The 21,872-nt window shown below is 34.4% G+C and overlaps 2 protein-coding genes across 2 annotated transcripts; both read right to left on the reverse strand.

Moving 5' to 3' along the window:
- Positions 1-8,288: 8,288 nt before the first annotated feature.
- On the reverse strand, positions 8,289-9,334 carry LOC123886174. The gene is made up of 3 exons (XM_045935510.1): positions 8,907-9,334; positions 8,727-8,816; positions 8,289-8,612 (listed from the first exon to the last, which is right to left on the reverse strand). The coding sequence occupies exons 1-3, from the start codon at positions 9,309-9,311 to the stop codon at positions 8,289-8,291; spliced, it is 819 nt and encodes a 272-aa protein (XP_045791466.1). The 5' UTR covers positions 9,312-9,334.
- Positions 9,335-9,419: 85 nt separating this feature from the next.
- On the reverse strand, positions 9,420-11,144 carry LOC123886175 (protein FAR1-RELATED SEQUENCE 5-like). The gene has a single exon (XM_045935511.1). The coding sequence runs from the start codon at positions 11,142-11,144 to the stop codon at positions 9,420-9,422; it is 1,725 nt and encodes a 574-aa protein (XP_045791467.1).
- Positions 11,145-21,872: the final 10,728 nt, after the last annotated feature.

Consider the following 21,872-nt stretch of genomic DNA (forward strand, 5'->3'; position numbering starts at 1 on the left):
AAAGGGCCCACAAAATATGTATGAAAAGGATATTGCTAACAACCACGCGGAAACGGCGGAAGCGAAGGCACCTCGCAAAGGAATAAGGACACGTACACCACATAGCATGTGGAAAGAATATGTGAAGGCATGAATCAATTATATATACTGCAGTAGTGATATTTTGTATGTATGTGATTGGTGTTGTTGCTACTTTTCTCCCTAAACTCTCTATTCACATCTGGTTTTCTATTGTATGCCAACTGTTTGTTAAAAGTCCTAATACAATTATCCTTATTCTCTCTTCCTTTTCTATATTACTTGCTAGAACTATTTCACACAATCAAAGAAAGACTAAGGCCAGAGCCTTGTTATCTACTGACACACCTAAAGCTAGTCCACAAAATCAAGCACAGGCATTATCCCTTGCAAAAATTCAATAATCCATTTCAACCCATTTTTCGGTGGCTCTGATTCTGCCATTGCATTCATCATCTGCCACATAATTAAACTTTTTGCTACAGACAAAAATAACACTCAATCTTTTGTTGTCACAGGTAACATACTTATTTTTTTCTCACCGAGTGTTTCTTCTATCAATCTAAGGTTGTCATAACTGTTTGGTTCCCCAATAGCTTCAAACCAATTCTGCAGAGAACGTTTCTTAACTGCGATTGATCCACAATTCCACACAACATGATGAAATGACCCACTTGCAATATAATGATAAAAACCGAATCTTTTGCCTTTTGTTTCAATTGGGTTTGGAATGGATTAAGAACTATGTCATGATTTGATTGTGGTTTTCTTGGGTTTATGATGTATTGTGTATCGTTTGTTCACTGGCCTTTTCAGTTTCTTGGCAATCGTTCAATTTTTCAATACCTTGGGACTTTGTGTTGTCATTTTCATTAGTTTTGAGCTATGAAGCACACACATAGACTCGGCACTCACACCGACACCACATGACATTGATAATAATTTGAGAAAACCACATGACATTGATAATAATTTGAGAAAATATAAGTAATTGTATATAATCACATGTGCCAATGTTGTGTCGGGCAAGTAAATGTTGAACAATAGACACGACCTCAATCTAAAGTGTTGCCGCTGAATACTCCCTCTAGTCTTATATATAAGCAAAAATAAAAAAAAAAGCACACTCTTTAAGAAAATGGGTCAAATGTATTAATTGAGGAGAATTTTCAATAATATTCTTCTTGAAAAGTGTAAAACATTGCATCTATTGGTTGAAATTGAAATAATGGCATAAAACATAATGATTGAAGTATATTTTTGCTTATATTTGAGACTCTTAATTTTTTTGTTTTGTTACTTATATTTAAGACCGGAGGGAGTAGGTTTTAGTTGGGGGTGTGGTGCACACATGCTCTTACATTTATAGTCTTTTTTTATTGTTATATCTTTTTGTCCAGAAAGTTCAATTCTGTTATCTCTATTTTCATGCAAATTTGTTGATGTTGCATTTGTTCCATCATGTGGAATATGGTAGATTTCTTAAAGTACTAATATCCCTGGTATGTGATATATGACAAAGTTAGCTCAACATCCTCTCTAGCCAAATATTAGCTGATGGATTAATCTAACAGTTGAGATTTCACCTGAGAGACACGAGGGGTCGAAGAAGATCCAGTTGAGTATGATTGGTGGACTGTGCCTCCTAACATTTAGGTCATACATACACAATATCTCAAAATAATTGGGGAATTGTGGAACCAACTAAAAAGAGTCTTAAAGAGGGAGTGTGAGAGAATGAAAGCTCTAACAAGTAAGCTTTAGAAATACAAAAGCTATGCCTCTTCTGATACTTGTCATTGACCAGTTTTCTTTTTTCTGGAATATTTAGTTTATTTCATTTTAATGTGCAAATCATCTCATTTGATTGAGTATATGTCGTATTGACGAGATAATAGGTCATAGAGTAGCTCGGGTGAATCGGATCATAACCACATTTAGAAAAGTACTCCGACAATAACGCACGAGTCAAATTCGAGCGAGGTGGAATATTTAGTTTATTTCATTTTAATGTGCAAATCATCTCATTTGATTGAGTATATGTCGTATTGACCAGATAATAGGTCGTAGAGTAGCTCGGGTGAATCGGATCATAACCACATTTAGAAAAGTACTCCGACAATAACGCACGAATCAAATTCGAGCGAGGTGGAATATTTAGTTTATTTCATTTTAATGTGCAAATCATCTCATTTGATTGAGTATATGTCGTATTGACCAGATAATAGGTCGTAGAGTAGCTCGGGTGAATCGGATCATAACCACATTTAGAAAAGTACTCCGACAATAACGCACGAGTCAAATTCAAGCGAGGTGGAATATTTAGTTTATTTCATTTTAATGTGCAAATCATCTCATTTGATTGAGTATATGTCGTATTGACGAGATAATAGGTCGTAGAGTAGCTCGGGTGAATCGGATCATAACCACATTTAGAAAAGTACTCCGACAATAACGCACGAGTCAAATTCGAGCGAGGTGGAATATTTAGTTTATTTCATTTTAATGTGCAAATCATCTCATTTGATTGAGTATATGTCGTATTGACGAGATAATAGGTCGTAGAGTAGCTCGGGTGAATCGGATCATAACCACATTTAGAAAAGTACTCCGACAATAACGCACGAGTCAAATTCGAGCGAGGTGGAATATTTAGTTTATTTCATTTTAATGTGCAAATCATCTCATTTGATTGAGTATATGTCGTATTGACCAGATAATAGGTCGTAGAGTAGCTCGGGTGAATCGGATCATAACCACATTTAGAAAAGTACTCCGACAATAACGCACGAGTCAAATTCGAGCGAGGTGGAATATTTAGTTTATTTCATTTTAATGTGCAAATCATCTCATTTGATTGAGTATATGTCGTATTGACGAGATAATAGGTCGTAGAGTAGCTCGGGTGAATCGGATCATAACCACATTTAGAAAAGTACTCCGACAATAACGCACGAGTCAAATTCGAGCGAGGTGGAATATTTAGTTTATTTCATTTTAATGTGCAAATCATCTCATTTGGTTGAGTATATGTCGTATTGACCAGATAATAGGTCGTAGAGTAGCTCGGGTGAATCGGATCATAACCACATTTAGCAAAGTACTCCGACAATAACGCACGAGTCAAATTCGAGCGAGGTGGAATATTTAGTTTATTTCATTTTAATGTGCAAATCATCTCATTTGATTGAGTATATGTCGTATTGACCAGATAATAGGTCGTAGAGTAGCTCGGGTGAATCGGATCATAACCACATTTAGAAAAGTACTCCGACAATAACGCACGAGTCAAATTCGAGCGAGGTGGAATATTTAGTTTATTTCATTTTAATGTGCAAATCATCTCATTTGATTGAGTATATGTCGTATTGACCAGATAATAGGTCGTAGAGTAGCTCGGGTGAATCAGATCATAACCACATTTAGAAAAGTACTCCGACAATAACGCACGAGTCAAATTCGAGCGAGGTGGAATATTTAGTTTATTTCATTTTAATGTGCAAATCATCTCATTTGATTGAGTATATGTCGTATTGACCAGATAATAGGTCGTAGAGTAGCTCGGGTGAATCGGATCATAACCACATTTAGAAAAGTACTCCGACAATAACGCACGAGTCAAATTCGAGCGCGGTGGAATATTTAGTTTATTTCATTTTAATGTGCAAATCATCTCATTTGATTGAGTATATGTCGTATTGACGAGATAATAGGTCGTAGAGTAGCTCGGGTGAATCGGATCATAACCACATTTAGAAAAGTACTCCGACAATAACGCACGAGTCAAATTCGAGCGAGGTGGAATATTTAGTTTATTTCATTTTAATGTGCAAATCATCTCATTTGGTTGAGTATATGTCGTATTGACGAGATAATAGGTCGTAGAGTAGCTCGGGTGAATCGGATCATAACCACATTTAGAAAAGTACTCCGACAATAACGCACGAGTCAAATTCGAGCGAGGTGGAATATTTAGTTTATTTCATTTTAATGTGCAAATCATCTCATTTGATTGAGTATATGTCGTATTGACCAGATAATAGGTCGTAGAGTAGCTCGGGTGAATCGGATCATAACCACATTTAGAAAAGTACTCCGACAATAACGCACGAGTCAAATTCGAGCGAGGTGGAATATTTAGTTTATTTCATTTTAATGTGCAAATCATCTCATTTGATTGAGTATATGTCGTATTGACCAGATAATAGGTCGTAGAGTAGCTTGGGTGAATCAGATCATAACCACATTTAGAAAAGTACTCCGACAATAACGCACGAGTCAAATTCGAGCGAGGTGGAATATTTAGTTTATTTCATTTTAATGTGCAAATCATCTCATTTGATTGAGTATATGTCGTATTGACCAGATAATAGGTCGTAGAGTAGCTCGGGTGAATCGGATCATAACCACATTTAGAAAAGTACTCCGACAATAACGCACGAGTCAAATTCGAGCGAGGTGGAATATTTAGTTTATTTCATTTTAATGTGCAAATCATCTCATTTGATTGAGTATATGTCGTATTGACCAGATAATAGGTCGTAGAGTAGCTCGGGTGAATCGGATCATAACCACATTTAGAAAAGTACTCCGACAATAACGCACGAGTCAAATTCGAGCGAGGTGGAATATTTAGTTTATTTCATTTTAATGTGCAAATCATCTCATTTGATTGAGTATATGTCGTATTGACCAGATAATAGGTCGTAGAGTAGCTCGGGTGAATCGGATCATAACCACATTTAGAAAAGTACTCCGACAATAACGCACGAGTCAAATTCAAGCGAGGTGGAATATTTAGTTTATTTCATTTTAATGTGCAAATCATCTCATTTGATTGAGTATATGTCGTATTGACGAGATAATAGGTCGTAGAGTAGCTCGGGTGAATCGGATCATAACCACATTTAGAAAAGTACTCCGACAATAACGCACGAGTCAAATTCGAGCGAGGTGGAATATTTAGTTTATTTCATTTTAATGTGCAAATCATCTCATTTGATTGAGTATATGTCGTATTGACGAGATAATAGGTCGTAGAGTAGCTCGGGTGAATCGGATCATAACCACATTTAGAAAAGTACTCCGACAATAACGCACGAGTCAAATTCGAGCGAGGTGGAATATTTAGTTTATTTCATTTTAATGTGCAAATCATCTCATTTGATTGAGTATATGTCGTATTGACCAGATAATAGGTCGTAGAGTAGCTCGGGTGAATCGGATCATAACCACATTTAGAAAAGTACTCCGACAATAACGCACGAGTCAAATTCGAGCGAGGTGGAATATTTAGTTTATTTCATTTTAATGTGCAAATCATCTCATTTGATTGAGTATATGTCGTATTGACGAGATAATAGGTCGTAGAGTAGCTCGGGTGAATCGGATCATAACCACATTTAGAAAAGTACTCCGACAATAACGCACGAGTCAAATTCGAGCGAGGTGGAATATTTAGTTTATTTCATTTTAATGTGCAAATCATCTCATTTGGTTGAGTATATGTCGTATTGACCAGATAATAGGTCGTAGAGTAGCTCGGGTGAATCGGATCATAACCACATTTAGCAAAGTACTCCGACAATAACGCACGAGTCAAATTCGAGCGAGGTGGAATATTTAGTTTATTTCATTTTAATGTGCAAATCATCTCATTTGATTGAGTATATGTCGTATTGACCAGATAATAGGTCGTAGAGTAGCTCGGGTGAATCGGATCATAACCACATTTAGAAAAGTACTCCGACAATAACGCACGAGTCAAATTCGAGCGAGGTGGAATATTTAGTTTATTTCATTTTAATGTGCAAATCATCTCATTTGATTGAGTATATGTCGTATTGACCAGATAATAGGTCGTAGAGTAGCTCGGGTGAATCAGATCATAACCACATTTAGAAAAGTACTCCGACAATAACGCACGAGTCAAATTCGAGCGAGGTGGAATATTTAGTTTATTTCATTTTAATGTGCAAATCATCTCATTTGATTGAGTATATGTCGTATTGACCAGATAATAGGTCGTAGAGTAGCTCGGGTGAATCGGATCATAACCACATTTAGAAAAGTACTCCGACAATAACGCACGAGTCAAATTCGAGCGCGGTGGAATATTTAGTTTATTTCATTTTAATGTGCAAATCATCTCATTTGATTGAGTATATGTCGTATTGACGAGATAATAGGTCGTAGAGTAGCTCGGGTGAATCGGATCATAACCACATTTAGAAAAGTACTCCGACAATAACGCACGAGTCAAATTCGAGCGAGGTGGAATATTTAGTTTATTTCATTTTAATGTGCAAATCATCTCATTTGGTTGAGTATATGTCGTATTGACGAGATAATAGGTCGTAGAGTAGCTCGGGTGAATCGGATCATAACCACATTTAGAAAAGTACTCCGACAATAACGCACGAGTCAAATTCGAGCGAGGTGGAATATTTAGTTTATTTCATTTTAATGTGCAAATCATCTCATTTGATTGAGTATATGTCGTATTGACCAGATAATAGGTCGTAGAGTAGCTCGGGTGAATCGGATCATAACCACATTTAGAAAAGTACTCCGACAATAACGCACGAGTCAAATTCGAGCGAGGTGGAATATTTAGTTTATTTCATTTTAATGTGCAAATCATCTCATTTGATTGAGTATATGTCGTATTGACCAGATAATAGGTCGTAGAGTAGCTTGGGTGAATCAGATCATAACCACATTTAGAAAAGTACTCCGACAATAACGCACGAGTCAAATTCGAGCGAGGTGGAATATTTAGTTTATTTCATTTTAATGTGCAAATCATCTCATTTGATTGAGTATATGTCGTATTGACCAGATAATAGGTCGTAGAGTAGCTCGGGTGAATCGGATCATAACCACATTTAGAAAAGTACTCCGACAATAACGCACGAGTCAAATTCGAGCGAGGTGGAATATTTAGTTTATTTCATTTTAATGTGCAAATCATCTCATTTGATTGAGTATATGTCGTATTGACCAGATAATAGGTCGTAGAGTAGCTCGGGTGAATCGGATCATAACCACATTTAGAAAAGTACTCCGACAATAACGCACGAGTCAAATTCGAGCGAGGTGGAATATTTAGTTTATTTCATTTTAATGTGCAAATCATCTCATTTGATTGAGTATATGTCGTATTGACCAGATAATAGGTCTTAGAGTAGCTCGGGTGAATCAGATCATAACCACATTTAGAAAAGTACTCCGACAATAACGCACGAGTCAAATTCGAGCGAGGTGGAATATTTAGTTTATTTCATTTTAATGTGCAAATCATCTCATTTGATTGAGTATATGTCGTATTGACCAGATAATAGGTCGTAGAGTAGCTCGGGTGAATCGGATCATAACCACATTTAGAAAAGTACTCCGACAATAACGCACGAGTCAAATTCGAGCGAGGTGGAATATTTAGTTTATTTCATTTTAATGTACAAATCATCTCATTTGATTGAGTATATGTCGTATTGACCAGATAATAAGAATTTAACCCTTGGCAAAAACCTATCGTTAATAATGCCTCGTTTAATTTGAGTAAGTTGTGATATTTATTATTATTTATTTTTTGTAATCCACTTATTTTAAAATGACTTTATGTTTGGTCCTTTTTATTTAATTTAATGTAATTTAAATGTGTTATAGAAACTAAATTTAGATCTATTTTTTTTTGAAACATGATCTAAGTGTATAAATATATAATTACGGAATGAAACATTTACAAATGAAATTGTCACAGTCTAGCGGATATGTTATTTGTCCATCATGTTCAGGTCCTTGGTTCGAACCTCCTCTGTTCCACTTTTTTTTAATTTATTTCCACTGCAGTTAACAGTTAAAAACAAATTTAAAAATGTAGCAAACAAGATTCGAACCCACATCCTGCTTGCAATATGAAACACCTTAAACCACTGACACACTTCTAAACCATTTGAATTATTATGCATTATGAATCTTAAAATAATATCACATTCAACCTTCAGTTTTATAAAATTTGCATCAATGTCTACCTTCCAACCATCAATATAAGCCTGAATTAGTGTTCATATTAAGCAAACAATATGAACTTGCATCAATTTCTCAAACTTTAATAAAACTTGTATAAATTAAATTTAACAAACATCGAATCCCAAACTTTAATTTTGTTTCAATATCTCCAAAATAATTATCCACAAACATTACACCCAAAATCATCCATAAACATTACCTAACTATTACCAAAATACATTCAAATCTACTCAAAATAGTCAATCATTCTTAGCAGATTTCATAACATGTTGTAGCAGACCATAGCATGAACTTTGACCAACATTCGTTCCATGTTGCATTCCTTGTTGCATTCCAGGTTGCAGTCCATACATTGGGTATATGGGTTGTACGGGCATCGGTTGAATCATCGGATGTACCATAGGCATCATAGGATACAGTTGTTGATTCATATTTCTGCTTGTGCTCTGTAATTCCATATGTGCAGGTGTCGTAATGGTGGTAGCAGCGCGGTATCTTGGCGGATACAAAGTTTTGTTTTGCACACTTCTTTGAACATTGCAAGCTTCTTTTCTTTTCCTTTTCTGAAAAATCAACATAATTGCTTATATAATTACACAATATTTAAACCAAAACCAAATCAGCAATTTGGCTTTCAGAATATAATAACCAAATAACAAAAAATACAAATATAATACCTCAGCAATTTGGCTTACAGAATCAGAAATCGACACCGAGTACAAATCGACATTTGGTTCTGCCACTTGTTCTGTCGTTTGTTGTGTACCCTGCAAATTTAACAATATCAATTACAATGCTCGATAACCAGTAAAACATTATATAAAACTGACAAACAAATAATGATTTATTAAAATTACCGAACATCTCTTCGAATTAGGAGTTGTATTTTTGCCATTTGAACGGCGCCTGGCAGATTTTGCGACATTATTCTTTTTCTTTGGAGCACCTTTACACTTAACCATAACTGGATCGCCTACTGCTGACTTTTGTGTACCGATTGCATCATCATCTTTACTGCAATACTTTTTTTTCAGCTGCATCAGGTCTTCCATTATTTGTGCATAAACACCATCTTTTTTTGAAGCTTCTTTGCAGAACTCTGTTAAAACAGTACAATATGAACCAAAACGAGCTTCGGCAATCGTATTCAAATCAACATTATCATTAAAATTGCTGCTGTTCAAAAACTGAATTTTTGCATCCTTGGTCCATCGCGTCAAAACCAAATTGTTTGGGATACGATCAACGTGTTCTTCCTTCATTACGTAAAAAATATGAGAACACGGAATGCCACGGGACTCAAACCTCTTACATGAACACTCAAATGTCGAACCATCGTAAACAACACTTCTTTCATAACCATCCTTACATTATTTTGTCAATCTATAATTCTTCCTACCCCCAACTTCGCTTTTCTCCCTAACTATCAATTCACCGGCTTTCAATATTTCATGTCTAACTTCTTTGAAAAGCTCCGCCGTATATATTTTACCAGCATGACTCTCAATCACAGGCAGTTGCGTCGACAACACAGGATCTGTAGACGATGATTTAAAATCAGCAACCAACTCATTATTTCTATAATCTCTCAAAGCCTGATCAAAGTTGTTCATAAATTCAAAAATGCATCCTTGCTTCCTGACATAACTCTTAATTATTGCATTAACAGCTTCGCACTGCGACGTAGTTCTTATACGTCCAAAAAAATTATCTCGTAGATATGCAGTAGCCCACAGTGACCTATTCTCGTACGTTTTGACTACCCAAGGATGTCCTTGCACTCCATTTTCTTTAATCATTTGTGACCAATACTCTTCAAATTCATCTATTGTAAAATTTGAGTACATGGCCTTTGAAAAACCGTCCAAAAAATTATTTCCGTTCTTCACATTCTCACTTGCATTCTTATTCAAATGCCAAGCACATAACCTATGGTTAGCATCGGGAAAAATCTGTTTTATGGCCTCTCTCATTGCCCCATCCCCATCTGTTACCACCGCTTTTGGTTGTTTACCTTCCATGCATTCTAGGAAACACCTCAACACCCACTTATACGTCTCCGTCGTTTCATCTGACACCAATGCAGCACCAAAAATTACTGTTTGAGAGTGGTGGTTACACCCTGAAAATACAACCAACGGATAGTTGTACTTGTTCTTCCTGTAAGTCGTGTCAAATGCAAGCACATCACCAAAACAAAAATAGTCGGTCCTACTAATCCCATCAGCCCAAAAAAGAGTCTTCATTCTTCCATTAACGTTGTCTACAGCATACTCAGCATAAAGCATGGGATCACTAGACGACTTCATATTCAGGTAGTTTAAAGCTGCGGCAACATCACCATCTTTAATAACAGCACGCATTTTTTTATCAAAATAGTTGTACAAATCCTTCTTTGTAAAACCAACATCAGCATATCCACCCTTCTGTGCAACCATGTACCCCATTATATGACATGTTCTAATGCCACGTTTCTGAAGACTATCCACCTGAGCCTTATCTACTTCAGAAATTTTACGATATACGGGGTGTAAGTGCACAAACCTAGCTGGGGTTAATTCATGGTTATGAGTCTCTTCAAAAGCTGAAACTACATATCTATCCTTTTCAGCTTTGTATTTCACACGAAGACTGGCTCCACATTTAGTGCGGGTCAAACGTCTATGTTCTAATTTCCTATCTATCCTAACTAAGTGTCTCTTCTCTCTTACACCGTGTTTGTTGCATACAAACTGCTTCATTTTTATTACTTTATTACCTTCACTACCTCTTACCCTACTATCACCTTTCCTAACAGCAAAACCATTATACTTACCATAACGGTAATAAAAGTCATAAGCTTCATTAAGAGTGGCAAATTCCATAGAACGAATTTCTTCAGCAGTTATGGTATCAAACCTTATCTGGCTATTGCCTCCAACTGCATCTCCATCACCATTGCCATTATCAGCTGAATGATCGCCATCCACTGAACTTTGATTCATATTAGATATCGAATAACTTTCTTCATCATCCAACTCCTCGTCCCATGAATCACGTTCACTTGAATGAATGGAATCAACATCAACATCAGCAGACTCATCATAGTTTTCCATTGTTATCCTGAATTAACACAAGTTGTCACCAAACAAAACTCAGCTCAGCATCAATTACAAAACCACCATATTACCTAAACACTAAAATCAAAAGGTATCTAACCTAATTCCCAAATTAATTTACGAGCTCCACTAGAAAACCCTAATTCACAAATTGAAATCAAATTTAACAAACCCAAATTAAAATTTGATATCATTATATCTTAATACCTAATTACAAATAAAGTTGTAAATCGTTTACCTTAATACGAGACGAGCATCTGATTTTTGAATGTCGAACTCGAACTTCGTTCAACAATGGTGGAGGAGAACGATAGAGTCTAAGATAAATGAGGTTGGGTGGTGAGAAAATAAGATGTTGATGAACGATGAAACGAAGAAGTTGAAGAAATCAATTCGTTCAAAAATGGTGGGCGAAGAACAAACAGGTTGGCTGGTGAATGGGGAAATACGAACAATGAAACAACAGATATTTTGATTTGATTATTTGATTATTTGATTATTTGATTTGATTATTTGGGAATTATGATTAATAAAACAATATTAAGTTTGGGGTAATTTTGTAAGTTTTAATTTGTTAGGGACTTGTTTGCAACATGAAGATGTATGGTAAGCCTTCTACACCATATAATCCTATGTGGCAATTGACTAATTCAACTGTTTCATTAATTGGCTACAGTGACGACTTCTTTCAAGAAGTGAGTTTTTTGACTTCTTCCTAGAATTTTCCACTCTGAATTCCTTCAATATATTCGACTTGGTATCATAAGCCAAAGAGGTTCTCTGGCCTAGAAAAATATTTATCCTCTTATTATTATTTGTTAATAAGGAAAGGAGTACTTTCGCTGAATTGGAGTAAACAACATAGCATAATTAATGGTCGCCGAGCAACCACAACATAACTAATGGTTATGGATTCCAATGCATAACCACCCATTAACTGTAATTTACTCCCTCATTACCTACACCTACTCTCACTTTTACTCGGTTTTCATTCCATAAGCCTAATACTTTATCCCTTTTCACTTTTCAACACTTCTTATTATCTCAAACAAAAAATCTAATCTTCCTTTACAAAATTTTCAAGGATTTCAAACTTAAATCAGCTTTCTAGCTCCTCATTTCCATCACATCTCTTAAGAAGTATCACATAAGTTGCGAGATGACCTGAATATGCGTTTATAAACTGAGAGCAATTCTCACCTTACAAGCCGATTTTGTAGGGTTGAGTTAAGCTCAAAACTCAATTCTAAGATGGTATCAGAGCCTCTTCATGATCCGCTGGGCCGCCTGCTGTCAAATTTCTGATCGGGCCATCCACCATTTATATTCGCAGACAAAACCCAATAGTGTTGGACGATAGGGAGAGACAGACATAAATTTATCATGGTTCACACCACAAATCGGTGCTACTCCGGTTCTTGGCACTTGGAAGTTTTTCACTATAATCCTATATATTACAATGCAACTACTAAGACATGCAAGTCCTAGACTTCCACTAAAACACCCAAGTCCTAGATTCTACTACCTCAAAAACCTTGAGGTTTACTGACAACTCATCGCATGGAGGAATTGAAGTGATTACAAGTGGTTTGCTTACAATGACTCAACGTGATGTAAATTTTATACAAGCTCAAATACCATTGTAAAACTTTCCAAAGAAAGAATATGACCAATGAATTATCAGTTGAAATAATCTATATCTATATAATATAAGAAAGTTATCTTTCCGTTAAACTCCAAATTATCCTTACTTAAAATATTGCCATCTGTCTAAAGTAAGAGCAATATTGATGTCTAAAAATTTGCTAACTGAACTAAAAATGCACAAGTAACTAAGCCACACGAGCCAATTGGCTCATTGTGAGTAGAAAAGTGCTTTTCCAACCAATTCAAACCAAGCCATCTAAGCCATTTACCACAACAAGTACGGTTCAGTTACAAAGTAAAGAGGAAAATTGGGTTTTGTCTCATACTCCGTACACTACAAGTCACATCACTACTTTGTGGATTTGGATCATCTCCTTCACCATCCTCTTCATCCTCTCTATCTCTCTCTTAATTTCAATCTTTCTCTTCAATAAAAAGTTTTAAAATAATAATGAGAGAGAGTGAGATTATGAGAGAGATAGAGAGGATGGAGAGGGATGAAGAGGAGAGTGAAGGAGAGGATCTAATCACCTACTTTTGTGGTCTTTGACACTCCAACATCAACTTCCAAAGCAGACTTTCTCCATCTTTCTCATGTTTCATTTTATTCTATGTATGCAAACAGCTCCAAAGAACTTTCAGTGTCAACAGAAAAAGGTTCAACTTCAGCAATGAAAGAGCTTTTGAATACAAGGTAACATTTTTACATGTTTTTTCAAGGATAAATGCCTATTTACCCCATGCAAAATTAGAGATTTTTCGTTTACCCCATGCGCGGATTTTTTTTCTGTTTACCCCATGCAATGTGCATATTATCTCATTTTGCCCCCTAGGTGGACCACGAAGCATCTCACCGTGCATCTTTGCTGATTTGGCATGCACACGTGAAAATACATTTAATTTATATTTATTTTTTAAAACGCCACGTCAGTTAATATTTTGTTAAAAGAATAATAAAAAAAAATTCTTAAAACTTTATTATTTTGGTATTGCCATAAAAAATTCAAAAAATAATATTTTTTTAAAAAAACAAAATACTTAAAACTTTACTATTCTTTTTTTAATAATTTTAAGAAATAATAAAAATAAAATTTAAAAATTATTTTAACTAATAAATTTTAAAAATAATAAACTTATTTTTTTATTATTTTTACAAATTCATAAAACTTTAGTATTATGTTTTTTTAAGAGTCAATTTTTTCTTTTTAAAAACATAATAATAAAGTTTTAAGAGTTTTTTTTTATAAATAAGTTTATTATTTTTTGAATAGTATTATTATTTTATTATTTTTTTATAAATAAAATTATTATTTTTACAAATGTATTATTCTTTTTTACAGTAAAAAAAAATATTAATAAAGTTTTAAGATTTTTTTTTAAAAATAATTTTTTTTTATAATTTTTTTTTTAAAAAATAATTTATTAACTGACGTGGATTTGTTAAAAATAAATGTAATTTAATGTATTTCCACGTGTGCATGCCACATAAGCAAAGATGCACAATCAGATGCCCAGTTGTCCATATAATGGGGCAAAATGAGAAAATTTTCACATTGTAGTGGGTAAACAGAAATTTTTTTTGCACAGAGGGTAAACGAAAAATCCCTAATTTTGCGGGGGGGGGGTAAACAATCATTTACCATTTTTTCAATGTCAAAAAATCTAATCAATGTTTGAGATGATTTTATTTGTATGGTTTAGTTATCTGTTTGTGGTGGTTTTTCTTGATTCAACGCTTGAGATGAAAGAACTTTGGAATACAAGTTCACATTTTGGGAAAGTTTTTTCAATGTCAAAAACTCAATCAACGCTTGAGATGATTTTATTTGTATGGTTTAGTTTATTTGGATCTGCAAACAACTCAAAGGAACAAACACTTAGACTATCAAATTGTTGTTGCAAATATTGTGATCAATATAAAAATTAGAGGCTATTGTTCTTAAACCTATTTTGGTTTAAGATATCACTAGTTAGAGAGGTACAAATCAGAGAGAGTAAGGATAGAGAAGGTGTTATTCCACCATTGGAGAGCATACTTGCTTTCAAGCAGGCTCGTGTACAATCTGTACTCTTTGCTTCTTCTCATTTGTAAGTCGGTTCTCATGATTATGAGTAACTAAACTCTCTCTTGATTTAGTATTAGGTTAGTTATTTATGATCTTAATGTAAATATGTGATTTCAATGGTTATATATGAAATATATATGTTTCGATATGTTTATGAACTATCCCATATTTAATGATTTTCCGGTTTTAAACCTTGAAATTGATTTTTGATTTAGAAAGACTTTTCATCTATGAAATTTAATTGCTGGACATTGGGTTAATTTCATAGTCATGAAACTATCGGATTGTAAAGTTGTTATATTGATTAACTGAGCGAGACATCTGAGATTAATAGGTATAAAGGATTTCTCGTTGTTTGTCGGATAGGAAAACATATGATGAAAATGTAAAGATAATTTGAAACATTATATGAAACATAGATATATAACTTTTACTTCGATACTTTTACAATCATTACATGTTATACGATAATTTATATCTTTTGACACTGCTATACGGTTTTATCACCCCGCATGCTTTTGTTTTCTTTTATATTCTTTTTTTTTTCCTTGATGATTTCATGTTACGCTCAAAACATAATGTATCATTTTAAGATATTTTAAATCATGTAGTTATTTTTTTTTTAATGATTAAGTATATATAATTTACATATTTGATTTATAATTTTTTTTCATGGCCCACTCGAATATTTCAATCTACTTTGATAACTAAAGCACCAAAAGAGTTTACCCTTTAGCGATGACAAACTATGAAACTTGGATTTCACTATAATATAAATACTATATTAATGTTCTTCTATAGATATTAGAAATATAATTATGAAAGCAAACGAACAACCAGAATTCATCAATAAAGGCTCTGTTGTAGTCTCTTTCAATAAGACTAGCAGAGCCAAAAGTAGAAGACGATTCATCAAAGTCATCAGTGTTGACTTCGAAATCTTCTTGAATAATTTCCTGAACCAAAGTCGGAGACTTTGGGGATAAAGTTCTCATCAAGAAGGATGTTGTGGGGTTTGATATAAAAATGCAAGATTTGCATGTCACAACCTTGATGCAAATAAGTGATTCCATGAGCCACTCCGAGAGATATCTCGTACATTTTCTTATACTATACGTTAGAGAGATAGTACCATCTTTAGAGGAAATATATTTATCAAGAGAGCTAGCTGTTGGGCATGAACTCATATAAACAAGAGCATGTTTTTGATCTCTCAACACAAAATCCTATAAGTCTCATCACATCAGCATGGTGTATGTATTCTTCCTATAGTCGCGACTTCACTAATGAAATCTTGTCCATTATCAAGGTTTTAAATAAAGATCCGTTACCGCGAAAACGGCCGCGACAAAAAGGTATTGGGGCCTAGCGTTACTGTTTTTCACCGTTTTTATATGGTGAAAAAAAATCACGCCGAAACGCCGTTACGGCCGCGACGAAACACCGGTACAGCCGCGACAAAATGCTAATAGATAGAGATTTCTATTTTTTCCAATAGAAATGCATAAAAATCACATTTTTAATACAAATATGAACATAAATTATAAAATGTTATATCTTTTTAACTCTTTCGAGGTTCAAAACTTTACATTTATCTCATATTTAAGTTGTTATACATATATCATAGTACAAATAATTTTAATAAGATTTGTGCGATGTTGTGATTTATTCACACCGCGACGACCGTATTTCATAACGCAACAGCCGTAACAGGCGATCGCGACCGTGACCGCGACCGCTATTTAAAACCTTGTCCATTATTACCCTTAGGTTTACCCAACATCTTTTATATCAACAAATGACCCAGGCTACTTAACTTTCCTTTATATACAGAAAGAACCAAAGCCACCTTGACCAAGCTTGTCCTTGAACTTAAAGTCATCTTCTTTATATCTTTGTATGAATACTTTATTGGCATTATTAATGTATTCCCACTGAGAAAAACTTCAATATTATCCAAAATTGAGATATGTCTTTTTCGACTCATTGGAATTATTTGAACCATTTAACTACAATAATCTAGTTTATTCAATAAAAACTAGCTAGTAATAGTTATTAAATTAATTTTGTATTTAATTCTTTTCTATTCTCTATCACTTTTTATTTGATTTTAAGGCATAAATTGCTACTGATCCTAGATTTTTAAACTGGAATTAAATTAACTATTTGCGAACGTAATTGCTTTAGCAATATTAAATTAGTTGGTATGATTTAGAATTCGCTATTGGTGAGAATGTCTTCTTTCCTGCAACAAAAAACAATGGAGCCAAATTGATCACGAATAATCAAACCCTCAACAAGTATATCCATCCAAATTAAAAATAGCCAGTGTCAACATTTAATTTAAAGTTGTCATCAAAAGCAGTTTTAGCTTAAATAGAGGGTTTGGAACAGGCCTGATGGGAATAGGATCGACATGACCATATTCAATCACAAAATTAGACGTGTTTAAGGACACCTCAAAGGGGTTTAAAGTTCTATTATTAAAGATCAATTGGTTCCTAGCTAGTAAACCAAAATTTCCATAGAATAGTACAAAAAAGTTAGTTGTCTTGTTAATGTTGAAATTAGTCCCTATTTTCGTGTGGTGCTAGTCTGTATTGGTTGAAAATAAAATGTTCTACATATTTTTAGAGATCAATTCCAATATATTTTTTAAGAGAATTACTTTTCCCTATCGGTTAGTCGCGCGCCATACGCACGCCTTTTCCCTTTTTACCCTTTCGCTACTTAAATGGCGGATGTTATAAAAATGAAAATTTCTAAAAAATGCCGTCCGCTACTTAAGTAGTGGACGTTATAAAAGTAAGGTGTTTTTCGGGTGTCAAAAGATGAGATCGATCTTTCAACACTAATCTACTATACAACATAAGAAAATAAGATGTTGCACAAATGTCCAAACTGCCCCACAAATTTCTTCATATTATTATTAACTAACAATAATTTTACTCTCATATTCATCATTGAAGAGTGACTATATCACAAGGTATGATTTTAACAACATTTCTAAAACAAAATAAATAAAACCATAAAAAATTTATAAATGATTTGTTCTCTCTATGTTTTCTAATTTACTGATAAAAATGAACATCCGGCCCAAAAGGACTATTACTAGGCCTAATTACTTAAGTGATTTTGTTACCAACTTGAAGCCCATTGAACCAAGAATTCCATAAGTCTATGAAGTATCTAACTTTCTAATAAGTTACTGTTTTATTTGTCTTTATTATCATTTTAATGTATCAGTTGGATAGCTATGTGCTGGCACCAACTTAGTCCTTGGATTCCAATGAGCCAATCAAAGGCCAACACTTTTGTATAAAGTTAAGGACAATGAATAAAGAAAGCAACGAATTATCCTATTATTTTCTTAGTAGTTAGCTTAGAATCCTAGGTAATATATCAATTGGTGCTCTCATTGCTTTTTTCTACTCAAGCTACAAACATGTCTGAACCACCAGCCACACCCCCTACACCTCCACCCACACCCTTAGAAACCGTCCTTATAGCTCTTACTGCCAAAATGACTAAAAAGATTCGTAGATTTTTGCATGCATTTTCATTCATATGTCTCATTCCATTCGTTCCTATAACCAGTCATATTCCCGGTGTCGGTATTGGACAAGAAGCGTCACCAAACAAGTCATGGAGAATTGGCAAGACCAGCACGATGCCTTGAAGGGAGAGGTAGCACAACTGACTGGAAAGTTGGACAAGGCTCTTGAGCTGTTGCTTAATCTGAATAAACCAGCGCAGCCAGCTGTGGTTGAAACCACGCTTCCCACATCCCATGGAGGGCTCTCAGCTCCAAATGCAATATGTCCACCTTTATGTTTCCCCATTGGATATGGTCCGTCAGGGTATCTGCCTACATCTATTGAAGTTCAGCCTGGTCCTCAGAATGTCCAAGTGCCTTCGGTTCAACAAGGGTTTTTCTCGTCGCAAAATTGATACTTTAGCCAGCAATCTCTCATCACTGCGTCAACAACCATCCAATTCTTACACACCACCCCCTTCTCACAACAACTCATACACACCACCCCCTTTTCACAACAACACATACACACCACCGCCGCCCCCTCCTCCAACCACCGAACGCCAACGACCACACATGAAACTAGAAGTTCCTCGTTTTGATGGCCACGATGCAATAGGATGGATCTTCAAAATCAGTCAATTTTTTGATTTCCTAACACCCCTGACCATGAAAGGCTCACAATCGCCTCCTTCTATATGGACAGACCAGCACTGAGTTGGTTTAGTGGATGACTCGCAATAACCTCATCAACTCTTGGCAAGATTTTCTTTTGACACTGGAAACACGATTTGCTCACTCTTTCTATGATGACCCGCGCGGTGCCCTTTTCAAACTCACTCAAACAGGATCTGTCAACCAATACCTCAACGAGTTTGAGCGCATATCAAACAAAGTGGTAGGTTTACCTCACCCTTTTCTTCTTAGTTGTTTCATCTCCGGTTTATCACCCGAAATTCGTCGTGAAGTCCAGGCCCTTCAACCCATAACTCACATTACCCCCAACCTCCAACTCTTTGGAGGATCCCAGAATTGCTTATCATGGTATAGAGATACCAAATGATGAAATTGGAGTAAATTTTGTTGTTCCTCAGCTGGAGGAAACTCAATAGAAATTCAAGGCCATTGAAGACCGTCTAAGCATGATGGAAGGTGGAGGTGACCCCATAGACCTTGCAAATATGTGCTTAGTGCCAGGCTTGGTGCTCCCGCCAAAATTTAAAGTCCCTGACTTCGAAAAGTATAAAGGCCTCAACTGTCCAAAGAATCATATGATTATGTATAGTCGGAAGATGGCCTCCTTTGCTAAAGATGAAAAACTCATGATGCACTGCTTCCAAGATAGCCTCACTAGGGCATCACTCAATTGGTACATGCAATTGGAGGGGAGTCGTATCCAGTCATGGAGAGATTTGGAAAATGCTTTCATTAAGCAGTACAAGTACAACATTGACATGGCTCCGGATCGTACTCAGTTACAAAACATGTCTCAAAAGGAGGGTGAGTCATTCAGGGTCTATGCTCAACGTTGGAGAGAGTTGGCTGCACAAGTACATCCTCCACTCTTAGAAGCCGAACTAGTGGACATATTCACTAACACTCTACAAGGGGCATATTTTGAAAGAATGGTTGGCAGTGTTTCATCTAGCTTTGTTCATATTATTATTAACTAACAATAATTTTACTCTCATATTCATCATTGAAGAGTGACTATATCACAAGGTATGATTTTAACAACATTTCTAATACATAATAAATAAAACCATAAAAAATTTATAAATGATTTGTTCTCTCTATGTTTTCTAATTTACTGATAAAAATGAACATGTTTTTTTATCTAAAGGATAATTCTTATCTCTACAAGAAAGAAAAAAGAATAAGGTAAGCAAATAATGATAAACAAATAGTGTTCTATGTTATTTTTTCTCTTTCATTCATTTAACGCTATAGATGCAACATTTTTTCGTTATTAACGCTATCAATGTTTTTTTACATGAAACCTTCATATGAATTTTTCACAAATCCTTTGATTTTTGTTTTAGACCTTCAGGGAGCACAAAGAGAAAAAAAATGAGAAACACATACCACAATTTTATTTATTTTTATTTAACTTGAAATTACAGAAACAATAAATTGAAATTTAAACTCACTTTATTTTATTTTTTTACGGGACAAAAAAAAACACATGAAGAGAGAACGGGATATGTTATTGCATCAAACAACTTTCAAAAATCTTTTGATGGCTCTTTTCAAATAAAAAGAAAACTATAATTTATGTTTGTTTTTCAGATCTACAAATATATCTTTAAAATTGTTTATCTTTCTTTTACATGTATGATGGAGAAGAAAAAAAAAACTACAACTTACTAACAATAAATACCTGAAAACTTTTGAATTTTTTATCTTTATTTTTTTATGAACATTGTTATTTTGCTTTTGTAAAAAAAAAAACATTGTTATTGTACTTGTACAAAAGATCAAAACTTTCAAAATTAATTTATTTATTTTTGTACAATTTATTTAAGATCTACAATAAAGTAAGAAACAAATCTAAAAAAAAAAAAAGATAATGAAGAACAGAGGATTGAATGATGGAATAACATAAACATAGTCAACTTACTTTCTACCGCGGGACAGCGGTTTTCGGCGCGGTAGTCGCCGGAAAATGTAGTCATCTAACTTAACAAAAAATAATTCTACCAAACAAAAATTAAATTATAGGTCCAAAAATTAAATTAACAATTTTTTTTAACATCTACATCAATTTCTCTTTATATGAGACTATTTTGTCTAACAAAACAAATTGCAGACAAATAAAGAAAACAGATTCAAAATGAATTAACTACTGTTTTCAACAAAATAATGTTAAACAAGAAATGTTGAGATCCAAAATCCAAATTCTGATTTGTTGTTGCATGTATGAGAGAAGTGGAGAAGAGAAGTTGAGCGTTTCAAACCAAAATCGTGAAAGAAGTAGTCTGAAAGAGAGCTTACGTGATAAAAGTTACAATAAACTCCATGGATGAGCAAAAAAAAGATCGGAAATGGCGTTTCTCTGGCGAAGTTCCGGTGTAACTTCGTGATTTATGCCTTACAACTTCAACTAATACAACTCCTACTAGCACTGCAAAATGTATGGATTTTGAGCTGGAAGTGATTCAAGAATTAGATTAGATATATAATAGTCATACATATTTATTTAATAGATGTTCATTGTTAATTGTTGTTTACTTTTTAACACATTAATTAATTGTGATTTGTAAATTTAGAGGTATATTTATAATGAAAGGTTATGAAATTGTGATTTTTTATTTGTTGTGTATGCTTTAAAATCTCAAGTTTTTCTATCGGAGGGAGAGTTACATGTTCTACCTCACGTGCGGGGCGAGTAGTACTGGATTTTCAGGGGTGCTAGGGTTTTGGGAATCTTACGGAGCCAAAAAGAGAGAATCATTGGTCATCAATAACCAATAATTG

This window comes from Trifolium pratense, linkage group LG5, assembly GCF_020283565.1.
Source record: "Trifolium pratense cultivar HEN17-A07 linkage group LG5, ARS_RC_1.1, whole genome shotgun sequence".
In the NCBI taxonomy this organism is placed as follows: domain Eukaryota; kingdom Viridiplantae; phylum Streptophyta; class Magnoliopsida; order Fabales; family Fabaceae; genus Trifolium; species Trifolium pratense.